This window comes from Arachis duranensis, chromosome 5, assembly GCF_000817695.3.
Source record: "Arachis duranensis cultivar V14167 chromosome 5, aradu.V14167.gnm2.J7QH, whole genome shotgun sequence".
NCBI lineage: Eukaryota > Viridiplantae > Streptophyta > Magnoliopsida > Fabales > Fabaceae > Arachis > Arachis duranensis.
In genome coordinates this window covers 93927293-93953143 of record NC_029776.3, presented here as the reverse complement: position 1 = coordinate 93953143, position 25851 = coordinate 93927293, and the positions used below count along the sequence as shown (strand labels likewise).

Genomic DNA, 25851 nt, shown 5'->3' with positions numbered 1-25851 from the left:
GGCGGCGGCGTTGGTGGTGGTGGTGCTGGTGGTGGTGTTGGTGGAGGTTGTGGCGGTGGTGTTGGTGTTGGTGGTGGTGGTGGTGGAGGAAGTAATTATGTTGGTAGTGGTGAGGGTATTTTTGTCCAAAAAAATAAAAAGAACGATTTTAATACGAATAAAAACGTTAAGGACGACTTTAAACCCAAATTAACAAGAGGGACGAATTCGATTCTGGGGCTAAACGTTAGGGACCAAAATCGTACTTACCCCTTCTAAATAATGATTGTTTGCCTTCCAAAATGGACTCCAAAAAAAGAAAGAAGAGTCAAGAGGATTCAGATTCAGATTCAGAATCTGAATCAACTGATGAGTAATGTTCTGAAATTATTACTCCTTTCTTTTGGCCCCATTATAAAGATTTTGTGTATTAACTGAAGTGTCTCTTATTAACTTATAGAAGCGAAGATTCATCACCGGTGGAAAAGCAAAAGAAAAAAAAAAGACACAAAGAATACCAAAAAAGTAAGCACTTCTTTGGATAATATTTTGTGATAAAATTAATTTTTTATTTCTGATTCATACTTATTTTTTCCACCCAGAACACAATCCAAAAAGAAAAAGGTTGTTGTTGAGCATTCATCTCCTGAAGAAGATCAATACTATGTTGTGTACAGTACCTCGTAAGCTATATTACTGTCTATCATCATAATTATTTTTGTTAACATCTTCTTTTATGAATTTAGTGAGAGATATGAAATAGGAAGTGAAGATCTAGATGAATTATTAAGGGGAATCGATGAAAAATCTATTGCAGAGGGGTATGTCTTGTTGGGATGTATATTTCAGATTTTAGTGTGTTTTCTTTGCTAATAATTGTTTCTTGTTTCGCAGGCAGAACGAAGCTGACCTGCGATCGACAGAAGGTCGCTATGTCTCCTCTGAAACGTAAGAAGCTTTATTTAATAAAATCTTGTTATCATGATTTGGGTGTATTTTGTGGAACCATTTGGGTGTATTTTGTTTATTAAATTGGGTGTATTTGGTTTGTTGTGTTGGGAGTATATTGTCCATTCAGTTGGTTGTATCTTGTACATTCATTTGGGTCTATTTTATACATGTATCATATTTTGTCTGAATAACATGAAATCTGTTTAAAATACCGGATGTGAACTTGGGAAGTGATGATCCTTCCTCTCAAGGACGCACAGAACAAAGTAGTGTAAACAAGCCGGCGGAGAGCATGTAATTTCTCTTTCAAATAACCGTTACTTTTGTTTTTCCATTACCTTCTACTTCTAATTCGGTATATATTTTTTTTAGAAAAAAAAGCACTTAATTATTTTATTCGAGAAAAAAAAGGGAGGAAAAAAAAAGAAAAAACTGCAAGTATGTAAGTTCTCAAAAAACCAAGCCTGTCTTCTTTTTGAACTGTTCAGGTGTATTTATTGACTTTCTTTGGGTGTATTTTAGGTTGAGTCCAGTTCAACAGTCAGCCAGTGAGCCGGCTGATTCGAATATGATGGTTGCGAGGGAACAGATACCGTCGGAAGCACTTGTAATGTGAGTTTTTTAAGAATATTTCAACCTTATAACCTTATTATTTTCAAAGACGTTGTTAACCTTTCATTTTTCTTCTTGTTTAGAGTTTCGATTCAAGTTTTTGTGCCAGTGTCCCAAACAACCACTGTACCGGAATTTGAAGAAACACCTGAGACAGATTTTGAACCAAACCCTCTGCTACAAATTGAAGGAACTACAAAAACGTAAGAAATAGTATTATTTGTTTAGAGTTTGGGTGTATATTAGGTTACAGTTCAGGTGTATATTTGGTAACAGTTTTGGTGTATATTGTTCCTGAATAGTTTTTTTTACGTCATGATTAATTTGTGTGTAACTGTGTAGCACTCCTGAACCCCCCAACAACTTGAAGAAAGCACACCCATGCTTCCCCCAGCTCCAACTAAAATGTAAGTTCATCAGACTGAAATCAATCTTTGCTTATCATCTGTATATTCTTATTCTTGTAATACGTTATACATGATGACGCAGTTATCCAGCCGCAGAAGACGCTGCTGCCCTATTGATGATGGCACGGACAACATCGTATGTTCCTAGAACAGATCAGATGCCATCATTCAGCCTTGGCCTCACTGATTCAAGCCAAGAAGAAGCATTAACGCAGGAGGGAGCGTCAACGCAGGAGGCAGAAAGGGCAAAATCTCCAGAAGCTGCAAATTTGCTAGAACAATTATATAATTTGGTATAAAAATAGCAAGAAATGCAGCGAAAGAAGAAAGTAAAAGTCCACAAATTCAAAGGGAGACTGGGGGAGAAAGTTCTGGGAAGTTTGAAACTCCTGCGGAAATAAATCAGAATACGGATGATATGAAACAGAAGTGCTACATCTAGGGGACGCGAGTGAAGACATACGCAGATGGCACAACTAACGAGTATGAGAACATGTGCACTCTGATGGCCCAAGATAAATACATTTTGACAAAAATGCACATTGCATCACTCCAGGCAGCAACTTTTATAGAAGCTGAGGTAATATTAGAATAACATTAATGTTTTTACACCAAAGTTTACTGCAATGTTTATTAATATAAATTGATTTCGGCATATATTTCTAGATTGTATCTGCCATGTGCCTCATCTTCAACCAGACAAATGATAAAAGGTTTCAAGAACAAGTATACTGTCTCCCTCCCGATATTGTGGTAAGTGTTACTTCTACGAATTTTGGGTGTATTTTCTGTATTCATTTGGGTATATTTTTTAAGTTCAATTGGGTATAAGTTGTGTAGTCATTTGGGTGTATTTGTAGTATTCACTTGGGTGTATTTTCAGTATTTCATTTGTTGTTTCACAATTGTTGCAGAACATGACCATTTCGAAGCACCCAAACGGGGAATTCATATCACCTAAAACCAATAAAGAATTCAGAGTGGAAGACTACCCAAGTTTTATTCCCTTCATAGATGCAAAAAAATGAACTTCGCATCCATATGTAAGTTTTCATTTGTAAAATTTGTTAGTACCGTTCTTTACTTATATGCCAAATAAAATAACACACTGTTGAAATATGGCAATCTATCAGATTTTTGCACCTGTTTGCTACGCGGACCATTGGTGGTTATGGGTGATTGATACAAGAAAGCGGAGATTTCATATACTTGACCCGCTACACAAGAAAGCTCCAAGCGATCAGAGAAAGCAGCTTAATAAATTCACTGTAAGTTGGCTCTGTGTTCTCCTTTGGGTGTATTTTGTGGAACTATTTGGGTGTATTTTGTTGATCAAGTTGGGTGTATGTTGTTTATTCAGTTGGTTGTATCTTGTGCATTCATTTGGGTGTATTTTATATCTTTAGTATGTTCTAAATAATGATTGTTTGCATTCATTTGGGTGTATTACTGATTTGTTTTGGTATTTAAGGGATATGTAATTTCAAGAATGAGAGCATATGTTGGCGGGAAACCTCTGAAGAAATGCGAGAAGGAGAAGGAAATTAAAGCATCATACGTTAATATATCAGGCAAAAAATCAACGTGTAAATTTGTGACTCTGAACATTAAACTTTCCTAAATGAGATTTGTAATTTATTTTCTTCATTTTCAGCTATGACTGCGTTGTCTACGTTATGAAGTGGCTTGAGTTAATTGAGCCGGAAAACATTAAAAAGGGGAAGTATAAATGTGATAATTGGAAACAGGTAACTGTCTTTAGAACTATATAACTCTGTATTACTTTACTGAATTAATATTGCTGTTTAAACAGAATATACTTTTTAATTGTAGGACGAGGTGGACCACTATAGAGTGGAGTATGCTTCGCGGATACTATTCAATGAAATGAGTAAAGAGAGAAATGAAGCAATTAGAGCGAGTAATGCAATAAGACTGTCGAAGCCATCCTCCGTATTATTGAGTCCGTTTTGTCAGATAAATTCTACTGATATAGAAAATGAGTAATCCAACTGCTAGCTAGTTTGTAAATTGAACAAATGCTGTAAAAAATTTCCATTTATAAACAACTTCTATTCAATGAAATTTTTTTCCATAGTTAAACTATATGTACTGTTAAACTGTTTGTGCTGTATTAAAAAGTTGTATTACAGGTGGTTAAATATGAAGGAAAATATCAAGGTAGATCTAAACACAGATTATAAATTTTACACCCAATGGGAGTTTAATATACACCCAAGATTGCTTAAAATATACACCTAAACTGTCTGTGTTGTTAAACTGTCTGTGCTGTATTCAAAATGTATGAATTACATGTACTAAAATATGAAGAAAAATATCAAATCAAATATACACCCATAATCTGCGATTTTTTAAACCCAAATAAAGTTGAATATACACCCTGAAATCTATCCCCCCATGATGCTTTGAGACTAAAACCCTGAACCCTAAACACTTAAAATGTAAAATGTGAATTCACAAAAATACACCCAAGAGAAACAGTGCTTTTACACCTATATTCTGTAAAACTATACACCCAAAGAGTTATCCAGTGCTACTGGTACCGTAAATTGATAATTCATAACATGTCCTTGATATTGGCTGGTATTTGAATGCACCACTGATGCAGCATCAAACAGGTTTATATGAATATAACACTCACATATTAGCTAAATTATTAACGAGAAAAATAAACTCAATCACCACAAATTTAAAGAACATTACTTTTACCTCATTTAAAACTTTCATTTTCTTCTTCTTTGTGGCATTTGCAATCTGTTTGTCCAACTTTGAACCTAGCCTATTTTTTGGACGTCCTCTTGTTCGGATCCTTGGCGGGCTTTGAAGCTCGTTAACGGATTCCAAGTTGGCGTCTTCGTGGGATAAAGAAGATGTCCTCTTCCTTTTGACTTTTAATGATTCCATCTCAGCCATGACGTTATCGTACGCACGGTGCAGAATTGCAGTCAGCTCCTCCGATTCGGATGCAAATTCGCAAATATTTTGCGAACGAAAAACCAATTGGCCAAACCTCTTGCTTCTTGGCTCCATCAGTGGCTCGTCGTGGCTGCTCTTGATGTGTGTGTGTCGCCTTTTTACCTTCTTGCTCCATCGTTCCAGTATATATCTAGGTGACACTTGGCTTACTTGTTCAAAGCTTAACACGCTTAGTGCGTGACGACACAGTATCCCTCTCGACTCGAATAATAAGCATTGGCATTTTATCTCGGCTGCAACTGAGTCATAAGTAACCACAAACTTGTTGAATATTGAGCTGGAAACTTGTTCTCCGACTTCGTATACTGAATAGCCTAGAGCGGAATTCGTTAATTTGGTGATGCAATTTGCCTTTCCTCTGAATTGCGCTTGGACTTCCCTAAACTTTGCATGAGCGTACGCATCTTGAAACTGAGCTTCAATGGAGGATTTGGTTGCACACGGTATGACCGTATGAAAATCTGCAGCATCTGATTCTCTCTCTGCTTGCTCCCTGCTTACGAGGCAATTATCGTATTGTTTGACGAACTGAATAAGCGAGCTGTTTCGGGTGATAAACTTGTTAAAAAATGAATACATGCTCTCGCTCCTTTGTGTGCTTCTCATCCCTGCCCAGAAGTGGTGATCTAGATAGATAGGAACCCATATATGACGGTCTTCATACAGATCTGCAGAATACAACAGAATACACCCAAACATAGACTATAAATACATCCGAAAAAATATGCAATTTACACTTCTGCTGCAGATTTTAAACAAACATTACCTAAAAGCCACTTGTTGTCCACAAGACCAAAATTCAGCAGAAAATCATTCCAATTCCTATCGAATGAGTCTTTGCTATGAGAGTTAAAAACAACTTGGCTCATTTCTTGTTCAATATCTGCATGTCCCTTGTACCCGTTTAATTTGCTTGGAATCTTCTTCATGATGTGCCAAATACACCAACGGTGAATTATTGTTGGCATACAGGCCTCTAAAGCCCTTTTCATTGATGTGCATTGATCGGTGAGAAACCCTTTTGGAGCGTTTCCTCCCATGCAACGAAGCCAACATTGAAATAATCATTTGAATGATTCAATTTCTTCGTTTTTCATCAAAGAGTATCCGAGAAGTGTTGATTGACCGTGGTGATTCACCCCGACAAAAGAACCACAGACCAATATACACCTCAACACATTAGGTAGATTTTGCATCTTCTTGTTCGGAAACATTCCGCACTTCCCTGGTAATGTAATTCCTCACGTCGTTTTTGATAAAATTTAACTCGTGGTGACCCCCGACGGCCGCAACAAATGATTGGTAGGTTTTACTTGGTCTGATACCGGCCTCCTTGTTATTCTCTATTGTACGACGAATGGACATGCTTAGTTCCCTGTGCTGTTTGAGCATCTCTGCTTTACTTGGACAACAGGGGTGTGAATGATCCAGCACAACCTTTGAAATGATCCAAGCACCGACATCCTTCAATGGGTGTATATAAATTCTTGCAGGACAGTTTAAACTGGCTGTCGGATTAGTCTTCTCGGTCGGAGATATTTTAGATTTCCATTTTTCCTCTCTGCTACATGTAATCAATTGATTCTTAATCTCGTTTCCCTTTCTATTTGTGCTCCGAACTCTTGTAGAAAAACCTGCAGCCTTGGCGTAGTTCCTGTAAAATTTTCCAGCATCTTCAAGGGTGGTAAAGGTCATTCTAACCTTCGGAACAAACTGGTCATCAACAACTGAGAGAGGCTGCAGAATACACCATGTCAAAAACTATAAATACACCCAATCATGTATGATATGATACACCCGAACCGCAACAACTCAACTAAAATGACAATAAAAGCCATAAACTGTAAATACACAGACTGCAGAATACACTATGTCAAAAACTAAAAACACATCCAATCATGTCTGATATAATACACCCGAACAACAACTCAGTTAAAATAACAGAAAAAGCAGTAAACTGTAAAATACACCTAAACTTCTAGCAAAAATACACCCAAAAAAAGATTTGATATACACCCGAGCGTCTGCTATAAATTCCAGATAGTTAATCAAAACTAATACATTACATTCAATCCACAGATTTATCTTCATGCATTATTTTGACAGTCAATGTTCATGAATTATTCACCTACACAATGCTATACAAATTACTGCAACAAAAATCATAGTAAATCAAACCTCAGGAACTTCGTTAGATTCAAATTTATAGTTCACTTCGCTTGGATTCAGCTGACAATCTGAGGTTGAATCATCCATTATCTTCAAAACGAGTTGAAACTTTGATTTCAGAAAACGAAAAATCAAATAGAAAACAAAGCTGGAGTTACAGAGAGAGAAACTAACATAAATGACGAAGAAGAAACGAGTGAGAAAGGAGGGGAAAAGAACGATCGAAGAAACCAGGGAAGCTTCGCGAGAAAAAGAACGAGCAAATCTGCAAATAACGAAAACGAAGAAGGAAACAAATCATTTAAATTTGGTAGTCAGATATACACCGGATCCCTATATAGCGCGTGTAAACGACGTAGCATTTGGAGCGTGTTTTAGGTTTTAGGGGGTTAAGTAACTTGTAAAAGATACAAGTCGTTAGCGCTTGTATGCAGAGCTTTTCCGTTATTTTATATAGAAGAAATTGGTGAAGGAGAATACTTTGCTTTCTAAAACTGTCAGGAAGCTTAGCAAAGATATCTATAAGGTGCAAATATTAGTATATAATTTTGTCTTTGAATGAATAATTCTTGGTTCCTTGGCTTCATTTAGTGATTTTATTAAAAGGTTTAGGACAAATATCCAATTCTAATTCTCTTTCACTAAATTTTTAAGTTTTTACTATTTTTGTTTTAACAGTGTTTACCATAGATGTATTCTTATTAAATTGTAGGTTTTAACAGTTTTTACTATTTTTGTTTTCATGTAGTGAGTTTGCATACCCAAAAAAAAGTTTTGCTATTATGAATAAGATTATGCTTAAATTGCTTATTTTAAAATAATTTATAGATTTTCAGTTTTAACCTTCTTAATAGTTTTTCTTCTATTGATTTGTTCACTTATTTTGGCTAACATTGGATATACAATTTATCATAAAATTGTATGTATTGACTTTGTTATATGTTCAACATGATACAGTAAAAGTAAAACTGTAAAAGTTATTGGCCAACTGTAAAATAGACGTATGAATTTAAGTTTTTTAAAATCAGATTGATCATTGATCACATAATTGTTTCTCAACACAATATTTTAACTGTAATGGAGATTTGAACTTAAAAGCTCGAGTATACCACCAAAATTTCTCATTTTATTGTAAAGTTTATAGGTTTATCATTTTTCTTAACATGATTATATGGGAACATGCAATTGATGATGAAGTGTTCCAACTTTTGTGAGCATTAAACTGTGCAAATGTTTCTTGCTACTCTTTGGGGGTGCTTGGAGATTGCACAAGAGGCTGGTGTTTGATCAAAATCCTTTGACTTTGAAGTTTGAATCGCAGTTCCTTTATATACATGCTTTCAGACAGGTCCGTTTGACTGCCATTGACTATCTCCTTCTACTTGGCAGGATGGCTGCCCTTTGTCGACGAAACTGCTAAGCGGGTGGTCCATTGATTATCCCCCTGGCTGATGTGCAACCCTTCCTAGCTGGGGCTTGGGAAGAGCAATTGTTCTGCCTCTTCTTTCCTTTGTTCCATTATATGCCAAATTGCCAATCAATAGTAGTTCAATCAAGCTTGGTTTTGTTACCCATGGATATTAGTACCTTAAATTAAAAGCAAAATTTATTTACTCTATATAACAAGAAAATCAGTTACCTTCTTTGTCATGTTAATTGCTTTGGTACATTATGCCTCAGGTATAACTGCATGAACACAGAAAAATGACAAGATGTTGGCAAAATAACATTTGAGATTTCATCTAAACCTTCATCATCCAGTTTGTGCTGCATGGGGGGAAATGAAAAGATTGAAAGACAATAAGAGTGCAGGTAAGCTTCACAACTAACACGTGATTCCCTTTCAATGATGAAATCAGAACCATTTCAGCTAAGTGCTAAATTAACATCAATGCATTTATATAATTACAGAAAAGAAAAAAAGAAATAATGAAAGATACCCACAAGAAACGTATGACAACCATCTAGTCACTGAAAATGCCATAAAATAAGCAATGACAGAGAAAACGCTTAGGGTGGATAAAGCAGAATAAAGAGTAACAATCATGTCAAGACCCAAAAGCATTAATATGTAATGGATAGATGATCCTGAAGAAGGTAACAAAACACAAATTAAAAAGGAAGAGATACAAACAACATTTGTGATGTCTAACAAGAAAAATCTCATCTACTTTTATCGTTGCAATAGGCCTCTAGATATCATTTCACGAAGAAGTTTCTCAGCTTTATCATTTTCACCGTTTTCAAATAGAGCACGAATGATTGTTTCATAAGTCACAGCATCTGGTAAGCAACCACTGTCTTCCATTTTTGTCATGAGTGCCAATGCTTCGTGAAGCAGACCCTCTTTGCAAAGCCCATTGATCATAATGGTGTATGTCCGCACATTTGGACGATAGCCTTTAATGGAAAGATCTTCAAATATCTCTTCTGCCTTTTTAATTCTTCCACTTTTGCACAGGCCATCTATAAGTATGTTGTATGTATATATATTTGGATCAATGCCACTCTCTTTCATTTCCTTGAATAATATAAGTGCCTTGTCATGTTGTTTGATATTGAACAAAGCATCCAGCAAGGAACTGTAAGTGACTATATCAGCAGGTTGACCTCTATCATGCATCTTTTTAAGAAGCTCGACAGCACAAAGGATTCTCCTTGATTTTCCCAAGCCATCAATTAGAGTATTGTAAGTAACCATGTCCGGAACCAAGTTCCTGCAATGCATCTCTTCAAAGAGATTCAAGGCATCATCGACCATTTTACTTTTGCACAAACCATTAATCATGATATTGTAACTACAAACATTAGGCGACACACTACTTTGGACCATTGTGTTGAACACATATTTTGCCTTATTTACCTCATTAACCAAACAATATCCATCCATTAAGCTATTATAAATAAACACTTCTGGTTTCACACCTTTTTTCATCATGACAACAAACACACTCTTAGCATCTTTGACCCTTCCTTCCTTACATAGCCCATCAATCAAAGTACTATAGGTACAAGCATTGGGAGTAATGTTTTTCAGCATCATATGATTCAGTAAATCAATGGCTTCTTTTAGTTGACCCCCAAGGCACAATCCATAAATTAGAGTGCTGTACGTGATAACATTAGGATAAATTCCCTTAGCAATCATTTCAGAATATAAATGAAAAGCTTCACTTAGAAAGGTAACCTTGCACAAGCTATCAATAATTGCGTTGTACATGATGACATTAGGAACAATTCCATGTCGTGGGATCTTTCTCAACACTTGAATAGCAGCTGATGTGTGTCCAGTCTTACAGAGTCCATTAATCAAGGTCCCATAAGTGACTTGATTAAACTGAAATCCATGAGCCAGCACTCTGTCATGAAAGTGTAGTGTTTTTTCAACATTACCACAGAGACAGATACCTTTAATGAGTGTTGTCAATGTCACTGTATCTGGTTGAAAACCCATCCTGAAAATCTTGGCCAATACAGAGAAAGCAAGCGTCATACGACCCATGCCGCAACAACAATTAATTATGATGCTCAAAGTAAATAAGTTGGGAGCGATTCCCCTGGCTTGCAATTGCTGAAAAAGGGAAATGGCGGTGGGGAAATGGTTGGTCTTGGCAAGAGATCCCAAAATCTTGGTGAATTGGATGATGGATGGAGGGCGACGCATAGAGAGCATGCGAGTGAAGGAATCAACAGCTTCATCAAGTGATTGGGAGTGAGAGTGAGAGTGTAGGGATGAAGTTGAAGGGAAGCAAAGACGGAGAGCGGAGTAGGGAACAGAATTTGGGAATTGAAAAGCATACCTTAATTTGATTGGTGAGGAAGAGAACAATGACAACATTCTTTTCTTGCAATCAAGTGGAGTATCGTAAAAGGGAATGCGTTGAATTGAAGAGTGCTTCCACCTGAGAGAGTGAGAGCACTATCAAGCTTATTTGATTCGTTTAAGTTGTGCTTCTTCTGCCTCTTTAATCCTAGCTTTATTCTCATTTTCAGTTGCTGAGCACTTTTCTTCAACTCTACTACTACCGTCGTTATTATCCGAAATTAAATGAATTACTTGTCGTGGTATTAATTAGGTTAATACTCAAATTAGTCTCTAAAAAAAATATTTTTTTAATTTATTTTAAAAAATTATTTTAATTAAATTAGTCTTTTAAAAATTATAAATTATTCATATTTATTCTTCGATCATTTTATTATTAATTTTTTTAAAAATTAATGTTATAAAATGTTAATTGATATCCTATATAATACATGATATGTTTAATTGATATTGACCAAATTTATTTATGAAAAATTATTAGTTTAATTATTTTTTGTAATTACAAAAATTCTATTTCTAATATGACTTAGTAAAAAAATTGATAAATTTTCGTAAACATATTTAGTTAACGTCTAATTGAACATATTATGTGTCATGTATACTATTAGTTAACATTTTATATCATCAATCATTGACAAAAATTATAAATAAAATAATTAAAGGAGAAATATAATTAATTCGTAATTTTTAAAGAATTAATTTAATTGAAAACATCTTTATGGGGGCGAATTTAAAAAATGACTTAAAAACAATGCATATATGCTGCTCTTTGTTGATAACTAGGTAATTCATCCCATTAATTGGTATATGGACCTTTGTCGTATTGTTTTCTCCTATTGAATATTTTATTCTGACTTGTCATTTGAAGGTTTGATATTGCATTTAAAATTGTGTTACCACTTAGCAGTATTTGCTATCTTAACACAGACGAGTCAATATGTTTACTTAGATGAGGAATTTTTTATTTTTTTTGCAAATAATCATCATTTCTGTTCTATGAGACACCATTTTATAATTTTTATTTCTATTTTTTGTAATTTGAATTTCGAGTGACAAATGTCATAACCTTATTCTTAAAACAAAAAAAAGGGTTAAAAATACACTCTTTTCTTTGAATTATACTATTTAAAAATATCACATAATTTTTTGGGTGAAAATTTTATTTGCAAAATATATTGGAACTTCTAGCTAAAGTAATTCTTTGGTTTTCATCATTTTCCTTTTTGACAGTGAAATGTACCATTTTAAGATAGAAATTTAGGCTCTTTCAACTCTTCACTTTAGTAACTCTAGCTTGGTATTATCTACAATAGAAACCTCTTTAATTACTATGGTACTTGCTCAATCGCTAGTTTTGTTGCTTCTCTATTATAATGCAGTATGGGTTTCATCTTGCCGCACCTGCATTTTTTCTTAAGTGTCTTGTAATTTTTCAATTTCTTGTCCTTTAACTTCTTCAAGGTCAATTAGTATATTGAGAATGGTATAATATTCAATCATGGTTATTAATGAACCCTTATGATGTAAATCTCTTGACTAGACTAATTATTATGTAAGTTCTTTGGTGTATTATGATGCCAAAGGAAAAGATGGATTATTTGCTGGATTATCAAGGTAGGAAATCACTGGTTTTATTTACAAAAAAAAGAAGGAAAAAAATTTTCCACTATAGCATTGAAAGAGATTATTTGATTGTTCATGCTTTTGTTAAATCGCAATTCTATGCTGAAGTTTGAGTTCTTCAAAATTGTAGGAGGTGCAATCTCATCCAGAGAGTACAGTAACTGAAGAAAAAGAAAGTGTTCGAAAATTTATCAAATTCATTGAGAAAAAGGACGCCGGTGCTTCATGAAAATGTTTCATTAGTTACCAAATGCGTGATGCATTTTCACATTTGTAGTTCGAGGGCTAGCATTCATGAAAGTAAAAACATTTTTATCAATGCCAATAAAGAACAGTTTAATCTGTTTTGACCATAGTGTATGATTTATTAATTAAATAAAAAAAAAACTCAGCTTGAATTGAAATTGATCCTTCTAAATACTCTCAAATAATTTAGAATCCAAGGCCTATATTTTATATTGAATAGTCATGAGCAGAAATTTATCAGTATAATTTTGTGTTACATATTTATGAAGCAAAAAGAAAAAAAAACATGTAGAGGTAACGAGTATCGACACACGAGCTAAATGTTTTAACTAAGTAAGGACCAAAATTCAGATAAAATCCAAACAGGCAAACATCGTTACAAGTCATAACTCACAAGACATTCATATGGACCGAACCTTCACTTATTATAACCGATACAAACGTAATATCAGTGGGTATTGTTAACCATGATTATACTATTGGTGATATGCTAATTATGTTGGTGTGGGTGAGTGTTTCATCATTTGGTTTCTTAACTAAAAGGTCAGTAGTTTAAATTCTACCTTAGACATGAAAAGAATTTTGTAGAGTTAATATTTAAATTGGCCCTTGAAATTTGACCCCCAACTCAATTTAACCCTCAAGATTTTAATTGACTCTAATTGTATCCTTAAATTTTGACCCGCGCCTCAAATTGGCCCTTATAGCGTTTTCCGTCGCCGGAGAGCTGACCTGACAATTTTAAATGACACCTGGCAGTCTCAAAACGACGCCGTTTTACTATTGGCGCCGAAATCCTTAGAAACAACGTCGTTGACATGAGAAAAGGGGTTAAATGAAATCCAAACATTAACCACTTCAAAAGTGAAACCCAATTGACCCTTCTCTTCCTTCTCTTTAATTACGTCTTATACGTTCCCGTCAGAGAAGCACCATGGGTGTCGCAGTAATGGAGGTTTGAAGCATTTCTTACTTGTTTTGCTCCCCATTGTGAAGATTAATTACCTGGGAGTCATCTTTTGGAAAATAGGTTAGTAACAAAAACGCTACTCTCAACTACCATGCTCTGTTTTTCTCAAAATGTTATTGTGGGTTGTTTTTCAATTTTTTCAGTCTACTTCATTAGTGAAACTTTGGGGGAATGTGGTTGATTATGGTTGTTGATGATGATAGAGTTTTTGTTTGTTAGGGTTTAATTTTTTTGCATGTGTGTGACTGTGTGATCAACTGAATCGTTCAGTTCTTTGTCCGTTTGAGCAGTCTTTGATTTTTTATATTCCATTTTAAAATAATAATTTTACACCTTCATATCCCATTTTAATTTAATTGTTAACTGGGTAATTTCTTATAAAAATAAAGAATTTTTGGTGTTGAACATTGTCTGTAATGATCATAACAAGAATATAATTTTCATAAAAAAAAATCCTACTTTTATACATGAACTTTAAGAATATGATTACTAGTTGGAATATAATTTTGCTTAATGAATACAACTAACAATTTTGCTTTCATGTGTTTTCTTTTTTCTTCTTGTACTATTATTTACAAGAGTACTGATATAGTAGAAAGGAAATACTACATTATATAATGATCATAACAGGAATATAATTTTAATAAAAAAAATCCTACTTTTATACATGAACTTTAATGGTGTGATTACTAGTTGGAATATGATTTTGCTTAATGAACACGCCGGCTGACAATTTTGCTTTCATGTGTTTTCTTATTCCTTTTTGTACTATTATTTACAAGAGTACTGATATAGTGAAAAGGGAGTACTGCATTATATAATGATCATAACAGGAATATAATTATGATAAAAAAAATCCTATTTTTATACATGAACTTTAAGGGGGTGTGATTACTAGTTAGAATCTTTGAGGGAAGGAATGACTTAATGATTAAAGTGGAGTCTATTTTATTTCTTAAGAACTTTTCTTTTAAATTTTTTGTATGAGTATTTTAACACGGCACTTGTTAAAAAGCAAAAAGGCATCTTTTTAAATGCTTAATATTTTCGATAATGCATGTGATAGTTTATTTTTTGTACTTCCTTAATAAGTTTTTACGAGATTTATTACAAATTACTTGTTCTTGTTAAGATGTAAACATTATATTGTTGTTCCATGCATAATTATTGTGCAGATTATTGGATTAAGTGGTACAGCAAATAAGTTGTTAAATGAAAAGTGAAATAGATTTTTTTTGCTTCTAGTGTCTGAATTACCTTTGTAACACCCTAACTACCAAAGTTCACGCTTCCGGCTGCGCAACTCTGATAGCTCGGACATTACGACAATTTTTATACTATTTAATAATAAAATATGAGCCTGTTTGAAACTTTAAACCACAATACCGCTCCCAAAATACTTTCATCCGATAACATACATACATAGAGACCATACAACTTACATAAACTCATAAAGAGTACATACATATATATATATACATACATATATAAATAGTAACACAAGCATTATCCAATACAATTCCTATCCCTCTTACAGAATATATCAAGATAAAGGCGAGGGTAGAATAAATAATAAGCTAAAGAAATTCAGAGCATTTCAACAACAACTAAATAAACTCTTCATGACTTCAGCACTCATATCCTGAAAGGGAAAAAAATGTAGGGGTGAGAACATCATCCTCGAAAGGGTTCTCAGTAGAGGGTTTTTGGGAATTACTGTAATAGGATACGTGAAAATAAATTGTACCAGTGATTAATAACCATCTTATGCCTTTTTTCAAAAACAACGGTTTACAATAAAAGAGGAATCTGAAATCCTTTTCCGAAAGAGGAACCATTCAATTCTCAAAAACTCAAAAGCCTTTCAAAATGGTTTATCTATACTGAAACAAAATAGTCATTTCATACTTTATTCCAAACCAGAAACATAAAACCGAAATCAACCATCTGTCCATCACATTGAACCACGGCCCTAGGCCCAAACAATCCAACAGAGTTCCAGATGCAAACACAAGTAGGAAGATGCAAACATAAACAAACAGTTATTGCAAGTAGAACAATTAGCAGTTAATCACATAAGCAAACCAAGTACAATATGCACACCCAAACAATGTCACATAGATGCATATGATGCATGCATGTCCCTAGTGGCTGATGATATCATCTGTCGGTTATAGAGCCAACCTGACAAGTCCTGGTAGCTAACCATTGGACTGTCCCTCTGTCGCGCATCCCCAACTCGAGTTATACTCATCATAAACTTGATCATAATCATGATCCATATCCATCACCTTCACTGGTGAATATTTATGGGGGCGAGCTCATCCGGGACTTTCACAGTGCCCGGCCACACTTACGACATAAGGTCAGCAGAGTCTCGAGCCTCCACCTGGAGCACGTGGTGGCTAGCCACTGCTTTCTCCCAGGGATCTCGTGCCTCTGATAGTGGAAGTGTAAATCACAATTATCAATAATTCAGCATACACATGCATTCATTCTCATCCATGGATCAACATCCATCTCAGCCATCTGGCCCACGGTTCAGTCCAGAACCAGCCAATATTCATAACATACACAGCCATTCCGGCTCACGGTTCAATCCAGAACCAGCCAATATTCATAATCATACACAGCCATTCCGGCCCATAACAAAACAACACTTTCACCATCCAACGTCATCAAATTCATAAAACCGGCATTTAAGCCATAAATCACTTTTTCTCAAATCGTTTCACTTTGAAATCAAGTTTCAACTCTTTTCAGCCTTGGCTTTAAAGATCTCATTTCTCAAATCATCTCAGGCTCATAAGCCACTTTTACTCAAGGTAAATTCCCCCTTAAAACAATGCCACTATCGGCATCCTCTTTCCAAAACTTCCATAACCATGGAAAGTTAAAGATTTATTTTGAAACATTCAAAATCATCCATCCAACAATGGGATTTTATAACAAAGTTTCTCGGCAGAGTCTCAAGTCTTTAGGGGAGATTCATATATCAATTCCTTTTAAAATCACGAAAACTCTTCCAATGGACACTCTTTATGTTTAATAGAGAAAAACATAAACCCGTTTTACCTTTTAAAACAGCCCCAAGGCAAAATTCTCTTCCGAATAACTTGTACCCAAAAACATACTATTCTTCTTAGAAAACAAGGAGAAATCATGATTCTCTTTTTTTTCAATAATTCTTTCAAAGCATAGATTCATCGCTTTCATAATCGTTCTAAGCAAAGAATTCACAATCCTCCGAGTAAATAGGAAGGGCATTAAACTCAAAATTTCCCAAATAACATTTCAAATAAAGCCTCGGATTTTATAGAAATTTCGGCAGCATCTCTCCTAAAACTTGGACTTTGCCACCCAGTTCGGGTCCCAACTAAACCGTTCCTCAATCTCTTTTCAACAGTCCAGAATCCAAAAATCAATTCAAAATCAAGCTAAATCCAACAGTCGCCTCATTGGCATATCTCAAGGAAACTATTTTAAAATCAAATCAATATCAACCGATTTAACTCATTTCTAAAGCTTTAAAGAAACGGTTCAATAACAAATCATTTGTCCAAAACCAAGTCAATTAAAGTAAACCAAGCTGAATTCAAAAGTGCATTCGACTTTTCAAATCATCAAAACAATTAACTCAAATCAAATCAATCCTCAGCGGATTAAACTCAGATTTCAAATCTTTAAAGAATCAACTTCAAAACATTACATTTCACAAAGCCGCACAACAATTCAGCCAAACCAACATCCATAATCATTCGAGTCAATCAAATAATACATAAGGCAGATACCATCACCAAATACACAATATCTCACATTAGTATCCATATGTAATAATTCCAATACACAAAACATAGTTTTTGAAAGGCGCCCCTACCTCAAAACGCAAAACCATATCCCAAACGCATCACAGAATCCTTTCCGCCTCGACCCGAGATCAACAGTCAAAGTCTCGGCTCCGCATGTCTTTCTCAATAGTAGAAACAACCTCAACGCCACAAGTAAACTCAGATTCTAACTCCTAGAACCATCAAAATTACAATTACTTTATTACACGGAACAGAACACTAACGCAGAGCTCTCAAAACAGGAATACTTACTGAAACTAAAAGAGAATGGCTGAACCGAACCACAATGCCGTCCTCTGAACCGATTGGGCGGTGGCCCCGGCAGCTACCTCTAGCGGCTGCGGCGACCCGACTCCGGCAACGGTGACTGAAACCAACATGCCGCAACAGTAAAGCTCCAGAATCTCACAAGAAATGAAAACCAAATTCGAAACCCTTACCGGCAGTGGTTTTCCGACGACGGCAGAGAGGTTTTCCGGCGACCATAGCGGCAGATTCTGACGACACAGCAGCAAGGGCGGTGGAACCACCCACCACCATCACGCCTCACTCTCTCCGCAAGCCCCCCCACGAGCGCGTTCTTCCTCCGTTTGCGCCTTCATCGGCACCAGCGAATACAGCTTCTATGGCAGTTCCCGGCGGCAGCAGCGGTGGCCAGTCTCGACGACCCACCATCTGCGGCGACGCTGGGCAGAGACAGCGACTGGCGGTAACGAGCTCGGACAACGGCGGTGACACGGACAGCAAAGGCGGCGCGACGAGGCTGGCTCCAACGACGCACCATCCTTCTCCCTCTCGATCTCTCTTCCCTTGCTTTCTCTAATCTGCGGCGACAATGGCGACTTCGGTGGCCACGGCGAGGAAGCTCGCGACGGTGACAGGCGGCGTTATACCCTAGCACTGGCGGCGGCGACTCAGCAGGGACGAGCTTCACAGTGGCAGGGCAAGCAAGGCTGGTGACGGCGCGTCATGGTGGTGAACTGAACGGCGGCAGCAGCGTGACCCATCTCCCCTTTCGATCGCAGCTCCTCTCCCTCCCTCTTTGATCTGTTTTCTGCTTCTGTTTCCTTACTCTCATGGAAAGGGGAAGGAAGGAAACCGTGTGGGCTGCTGCTGGGTTGGGTGAGAAAGAACCAGGTCATGGTTAGGGTTTCAGGGTTAGGGTTTCATTTTAAAAAATTAGGGTTAGGGGCATTTTGGTAATTTCACATAAAATTGGAAATAATATAGTAATTGGAACCAATGTAAATTCAACACTAATAGTATGTGGAAAAATACTATTTGCTTTTCTATTTTTACAAATTACTTTCAATAAAATACCCAAATCAAATAACTAAAAATAATATAATTAAATCCTTTATTTTTCAAAGTAGCAGTATTAATATTTAAAAATATTAATTATTTAATCCAAATCATATAAAATCCATATTGTTTCATAACTGCCAACTTTATAATTTAAATATAGAAAATAACCCAATAATTATAAAATTGGATAAAGATCATAACTCGTCTCAATTTCAATAAATCAAAACTTGCCTTAATTATCTTTAATGAAACAATTTTTGAAATTAAGACTATAAATAACTATATGATTTGAGACTTGATCATAAAAAGACTTTTCAAAGGTTCTGGGTCTTAAAACCCTGCCATTAATTATCCTTGTAAAAAGCATAATCCTTCATGTTTAGGTATTTCGGCTTCTTGTGACTGTTAGTTATGTAATTGATTGTGTGAAGATTTTAACTTCTTTGTTCTACTTTGGCAATCAGTTGTGAAAAATCTTTGTCCTTTTATTCTCTTTTCTTTTTTTTAGATAGGACTCTTGTTTGCTTTTCCACTTGAAGATTGAAAATAATACTCATTGGTTTTAACAATAATTAAAATGCAGATCAAGCTGATATGTTTTGTTGAAGGTTTCCCTGTTTATTATTACTACTACTATTATTATTATTATTATGGTTAAAGATACCTGGTCTCTTAGTCCCTATTCATTCTGGCCATTCATAAAGTAAATGGGATTGTACTTGTTTCATTATATTTTGTGAAATATTGGCAATGTTGAGTAGTGTTGTATGACATAATAGTTTGATACTTGAGTCAGAGTTGAATTTACTTTGATTAGCAAAGTTGTAATTGTATCCAAATATTGTTGATTTTACTTGCTTTATTCTTTCATGTTTCATGATTAAGGATTTCATGAGACAGATTAAAATTAAACCAAATACCTTTAACAAAATATTCATGTTTTTTAATGGTAGCCAAAACACTTTTAATTGATTAAGTTGTTTAATATATTAGAACTAATCCCCAACTAAATTTTTTGTAATCTGAATTACTATTTTTAATTTATTGTAGAGTTGTTTTTAACCATTGTGTCTCCTTAATCTTATTTATAGATGGATGAAACGATTGTGTATCATCATGGAGGCAGTTTTGTCACCAAACCAAATGGCAGTTTAATTTATGACAATGATCACACTAATGAGTTGACTGGGCTGGATGAGGACGTATTAGATATTTTTTCACTAAGAGACTACTACAAGATCCTAGGTTATGATAACATGGTTGAGTGTTGGTGGCTTGTTCTTGGTAGACCTATGAAGAGTGGACTGCGACAACTAAGTCATAACAAAGAACTAGTAGAGATGTGCTTCTATGCAAAGAACAATGGGGGAATAGTGCACATATACTATGAGCATGGAGTTTTTCAACCCATGGTAGAGGAAGAAGCACCTGAATTGATAGAGCTAACACCCAATCCACTTACTCACAGCCAGAAAATCAGGAACAGGTAGTGATTAGTTTCTAATATTTGATTAGCTGTTAACTAGTTTGTATTGGTTTATAATACATGAGTAAATGTTGGGTAGATCCAATTGATTGATACTATTTGATAATATATTGCTTGGTTTTTATTAGGTTGTATTGGTTACTAATTATGTTAACAATTTCACTAGGTCCTTCCATCAGACCCACCTCCACCTCCACAATAGGTCACAAGGCCTGACAAGCTGCAATCTAAGAGGAAAAAAATTTTCAATGTGGACCCAATGCAAGGAGTAAGTTCTGGGACAACTGCACGCTTGGCAGAGTTTATGACATTCGTCTCCACCCCGGACTTCAAACCACCAACAACAAAATAGAAAACGATTTGCAATGTTGACTAGAAGTTGTGTAGAACATATTTTCTAGAGAGCATTTGATCAAACTATGCTCTTTTGATATTTTGTTACTATGTTATGTAGAATAATCTGTTTTGGTTTAGGATATTTGAAACTATGTTATCTAGGGTATTTGAAGTATGATACAGATACTGCTATTGCTAATGCTGTGATATTGACAATGATTAATGACTATAAATTACTTTATGAATTACTTATTTGTGGGTCCTTTGTCAAGTGCAAGAACCACAAAAGGTTCTATTAGATTTTCTTTTGTCACTAATGGAAGTGTATACTACATATATAATTATCAGAGCCAGCTCCTGATCTCGTCTTTATATACAGACACATAACAGCTTGACTGATTTGATCAAACTATGCTCTTCTGATACTTATTTGGTCATAAGTTATACTTCCTCTTTTGTATAATCTCAGTTTTAAAGAATTTTTACAAGATATATCATTACCAAGAGAACATAAAATTCCATTTCTATTTTGTCATTAAATACATAACAATGCTTCATTCACATAACTGATATCACAGTTACATATATTTCATCCCACCTAATCCATAAGCTACAATCACAATTCCAAAAATAATAACAAACACAGACAACATAATATTCTACATTTTTAATATTCTAATTTCAGCTTCAACTGCACTAATTTTTCATCCCAGAGATATTTTTCAATGGTCTTCACTAACTGAACTTTCATTTCTGCCAACTATGGCTTCTTCTTCTTCAACATCTGCCCATTTAAAAAACTCGCACCATCTCTTACCGGTAGTCTACAACACCAAAAATCCAAAAAAAAATTTGAGAGGAAGAACAACTACAAAACCAACAAGCATTTGAGAAATAAGACACACAATCAACTTGCAACAATTCAACCAACTCACATTATAGTTAGAGCATCCATATAAAGGTCTTTCTGGATTGGAATCCGTCCCAGACTACCGAAGAATAGGACGCAACCCACAACCGCACCAATGCGAAACCTTTCCACCTCTGTCACGGTGTGCGTTCTTCACCCAGCCACCATGCGAACGAGCTCTACTAGAGCTACCTGAGCCTTGGCTGCTGCTTCCCAACATTCTTCTCAACTCTTGGAGACACTCTTGCGATTTGGAGAAATTGGGACTTCTAGGTTTTATTTAAAATTTTAAGGGGTTAAATTGATGCCTTCAAATATTTTGCCATGTCATCTAACTGCAAGGGTGCCAGGTGTCAACCAAAATTGACAGGTCAACTTTTCGGTGATGAAAAACGCCAGAAGAGCCAATTTGAGGCTCGGGTCAAAATTTCAGGGTACAATTAGAGTCAATTGAAACTTTGAGGGCTAAATTAAGTCGGGGTTAAATTTCAGGGGCCAATTTGAGTATTAACTCGAATTATGTTTTTAGTTTTTTTTTTGGATGTCATTAAATTAGAAAATATTTTTTTATTTTTTATTTTTTTGTTTCAATAAAATTTTAGTAATAAAAATAAAATACTAAAAAAATAAAAAATATCTTTTTTAGAAGCAAAAATAAATTACATATTTTTTAGAAGATCTTATAAAAAAAAGATCATTTGAAAAAAGATATTTTCATAAAATCTTACTCAAATAAATCCTTAAGCAGATGACCATAGCAAAAAGATTAATAATTGAGTTTCATCCTAAAAAACCAAAAAGAAAATAGTATTAGTAATTGTGTTTCAAACTTTTTTTTATATATAAATAAAAAAATCATATTAACTCTTTTAAACATTTTTTCTCAATATTTTACCGTTTTAAGTATTATATGGTAATTTTGCAGGCAGAGACTATTTTGCAATCAATGACTACGCAATAGAGAAAGAACGTTATTGCACAACCCATGCCAACGCAATAGAGGTAAAACAACTTCTCCACTATAGCTACGAAATCGTTGGGAGCACTATATAACAACGCAAGCAGTCCTTGCGCGTTACATTGCAGCCATTTGTTTAGTTTTGAGTTTGGAGAATTTCAAAGAAAATAGAGAGAGAATGATGGAGAAAAAAAGAAAAAAATAAAAGAGCTTTTGTCGCAATGATTCGGAGTAGCGACATCAACCGTCTGAATGAAGGTAGACATGTCACGGGCCACATTGATGATCAGGTTAGAATTTAAATTAATTTTTTTGTTTATTATATTATAGTTATTAGTTGGTTAATTAGTAGTTATAAGTTTAGGATTAGTTTAATATATTAGGGAATAGACATTTATAATATATAAATTAGGGAGACTTTTAAATTTAATGTAAAAATCTTTGGATTTAGACTACACATATTGTAAATTATTATGAATGAGATAAATGTTGATTTATGATTGATAGAGTTTTAGAGATACTTTATATAATAGGTGTTATTAGTATTATTGGTTAAAACTTAATGTAGAAATATTTGGATTTAAGATAATTATTGTAGTTTATTATAATTGAGATGAGTGGTGATTTAATTTGAGCTTAATGTCGAATTACATAGAGTCAACAAGTCCTATTTCCAAGGAGGAATAGGGATTCAGGAGTGGAGAGACTGCTTGATGTATTGCTACGCTACTTAGAGGAAGCTACTTTTGCCCATGTAGCTCCAGTTATAGATTTTCACTTCGACAACTCGCTCCTGTTGGCATTTGTTGAGAGATGGCGTCTGAAGACCCATTCGTTCCACATGCCGTGGAGTGATTGTACCATCACCCTTCACAATGTCAGTTATTACCTTGGCTTGCAGACACATGGGGAGTCGGTAGGTGGTTGCAGTCGAGATTTTCAGACTTATTATGGTCATGACACATGGGAGATGATTGAGGAGGCACTTGGAGCATAGTTAGGGGTGGCAAACTGGCCTAAACCCGCCGGACCAACCCACGTAACCCGTCAAAAAAGATGGACCGGACTGAAAAATTGGAACCACCAAAGAGTAAAAGCTCGCCTAACCCGCACTGCTTAAACCGCAAGCTTTGGCAGGTTTTGGCGGGACGAGGCGCATTTTTCTGCCGGGCTTAGTTTTTTTTTTGTAAGGGGGTATTTTTGTAATTTTTTTGCCAAAATTCAACTTTTCCCAACCCAACTTACAAAAGTACGAAGATAAAAGTTGAGTGTTTTGGAATATGTTTATGTTGCTTTGAAGACAATATTTATAATTATGTTTATTTTGCTTTGGAGACAATATATATAATTATATTTTGGATGAAAACTTAGTTTATAATCATGTTTATTAGATACTTATAATTACAAAGACTTTAATATTTGTGAATATAAAAAATATAATTTTATATCTTTAGAAATTATAAATTTATTAATATGGTTGTGAAATTATATATATTATTTAGTAGTTAATAATTACAAAAAAAAGAGGAGCTTTGGCAGGATTAGCCCGCCAGCCCGCAGTTAGGCGGGGTGGAGTGGGATTCTAGGATCGCCTTGCTAGGCGGGGCGGGACGGGGCAGACTTCCCCGCTTGCCACCCCTAAGCATAGTCACTGCATCAAGAGCCATGGCAGGGTGTGCGATATGCCGAGCCTTTCGCCATTAAGATAACATGGTTGAAGGCTCGTCTGATACAGTTGCCTGCTGACGCTACACCAGATGTACTCTGGCACTATGCACATTATTACATACTTAGATTGATCGGTGGGTTACCGATGACAGATAAATCTAGTGGCATCGTACATGCTAGATGGATCCTATTGATTGTTGATTTTGAGAGATGCATGCAGTACTCGTGGGGTTCTTCTATGCTCGCTTGGACCTACCACTCTTTATGCATGGCTATCAATGGGTGACTTAGCTTGATGCATCCCACTTATACCATTTTAGAATTACCACATATTTTCGGATTGATGCCTTCAAGGTAGGGACTGGTGGATAATGAAGGTCAAATGTCGGTTTAGAATTTTTTAAAAAGAATTGCTCCGTCAATAGCATAGTTCAAAATCAACAAATGATCCTAATCAAAGTTTAAATTATTGTCACAATTCAAATTAATAAAAATTGAAAGTTTTAAGTCCCGAATCTTTCTCCCATGGAATTACAGTGAGATGTGCGTATCATTGGATATGAGGGAAAAGGGGGGTGTAATAGCAATTGACAAAAAATTAAATTGTAAAAAAATAAAGAAGCAATAAAGGTTATTTAATTAAGAAAATGAAAGGAGATTCAAATGTTAAAAAAAGTCTTGGCAAGGGTTGACAATCAAGGTTTTCTATCCTAGTCATTGACTACAAATATGACAATTATGAAGAGTTAATCTCACTTAGTCAACCTTAACATCAAGGGTAAGTCAAATAGGCATAATTGATCTTCTTCCCGAAATTCTAACCAACTCACTAATTAGCTTAGTGAAAACAAAATCAACTAACAACCCTAAATCACCAATCAATATTGGACATGAATGACTCAAGGTCACCTAAGTCCTCAATCCCAAGCCAAAAGTGTAAAATTAACTCTATAATTAAAAGAGATTTTAGCAAACACTTAGAAAGAATAAAAGAAAAACATCATAAATTACATGAATCATAAAAGCTATAACTACCAAACTCAAGAAAGTAAAACACAACAATTCAATTAAGCATCAATAATATGAAAAATATCAAAATTGTATTAAAGGAAACAAAAATTTAACAAGAATTCATAAACTAAAGAGTAGCAAAATAGAGAAATTATGATGAGCGGATAATTTGTACGCTTTTTGGCATTGTTTTTAGTATGTTTTTGGTATGATATAGTTAGTTTTTAGTATATTTTTATTAGTTTTTAGTTAAAATTCACTTTTCTGGATTTTACTATGAGTTTGTGTGTTTTTCTGTGATTTCAGGTATTTTCTGGCTGAAATTGAGGGACCTGAGCAAAAATCTGATTCAGAGACTAAAAAAGGACTGCAGATGCTGTTGGATTCTGACCTTCCTGCACTCAAAGTGGATTTTCTGGCGCTACAGAAGCCCAATTGGCGCGCTCTCAACGGCGTTGGAAAGTAGACATCCTGGGCTTTCCAGAAATATATCATAGTCCATACTTTGCCCAAGATTTGATGGCCCAAACCGGCGTTCAAAGTCACCCTCAG

General features: G+C 35.1%; 2 protein-coding genes across 11 annotated transcripts in view; both read right to left on the bottom strand.

Moving 5' to 3' along the window:
• LOC107490644 (pentatricopeptide repeat-containing protein At1g63130, mitochondrial) overlaps positions 1–25851 on the bottom strand; it is a 114170-nt gene that overhangs the window by 51245 nt on the left and 37074 nt on the right. For 2 of the 9 annotated variants that reach the window (XM_016111440.3, XM_052262479.1), the window contains exon 1: positions 11018–11101. The exons of 2 other annotated variants lie outside the window; for them this stretch is intronic. Coding sequence is in view for 2 of the 7 variants with exons in the window: in XM_052262481.1 (XP_052118441.1) it covers positions 9289–10788 (1500 nt within the window). In the remaining 5 variants the exon portion in view is untranslated. Of the gene's footprint in view, positions 1–9208; positions 10809–10915; positions 11102–25851 lie in introns of those variants that run through there. 5 more of the 9 variants (XM_052262481.1, XM_052262478.1, XM_052262480.1 and 2 more) reach the window with 5 other exon arrangements.
• Positions 1–25851, bottom strand: part of LOC107490647 (putative pentatricopeptide repeat-containing protein At1g12700, mitochondrial) — a 91869-nt gene that overhangs the window by 38556 nt on the left and 27462 nt on the right. The window lies entirely within an intron of this gene.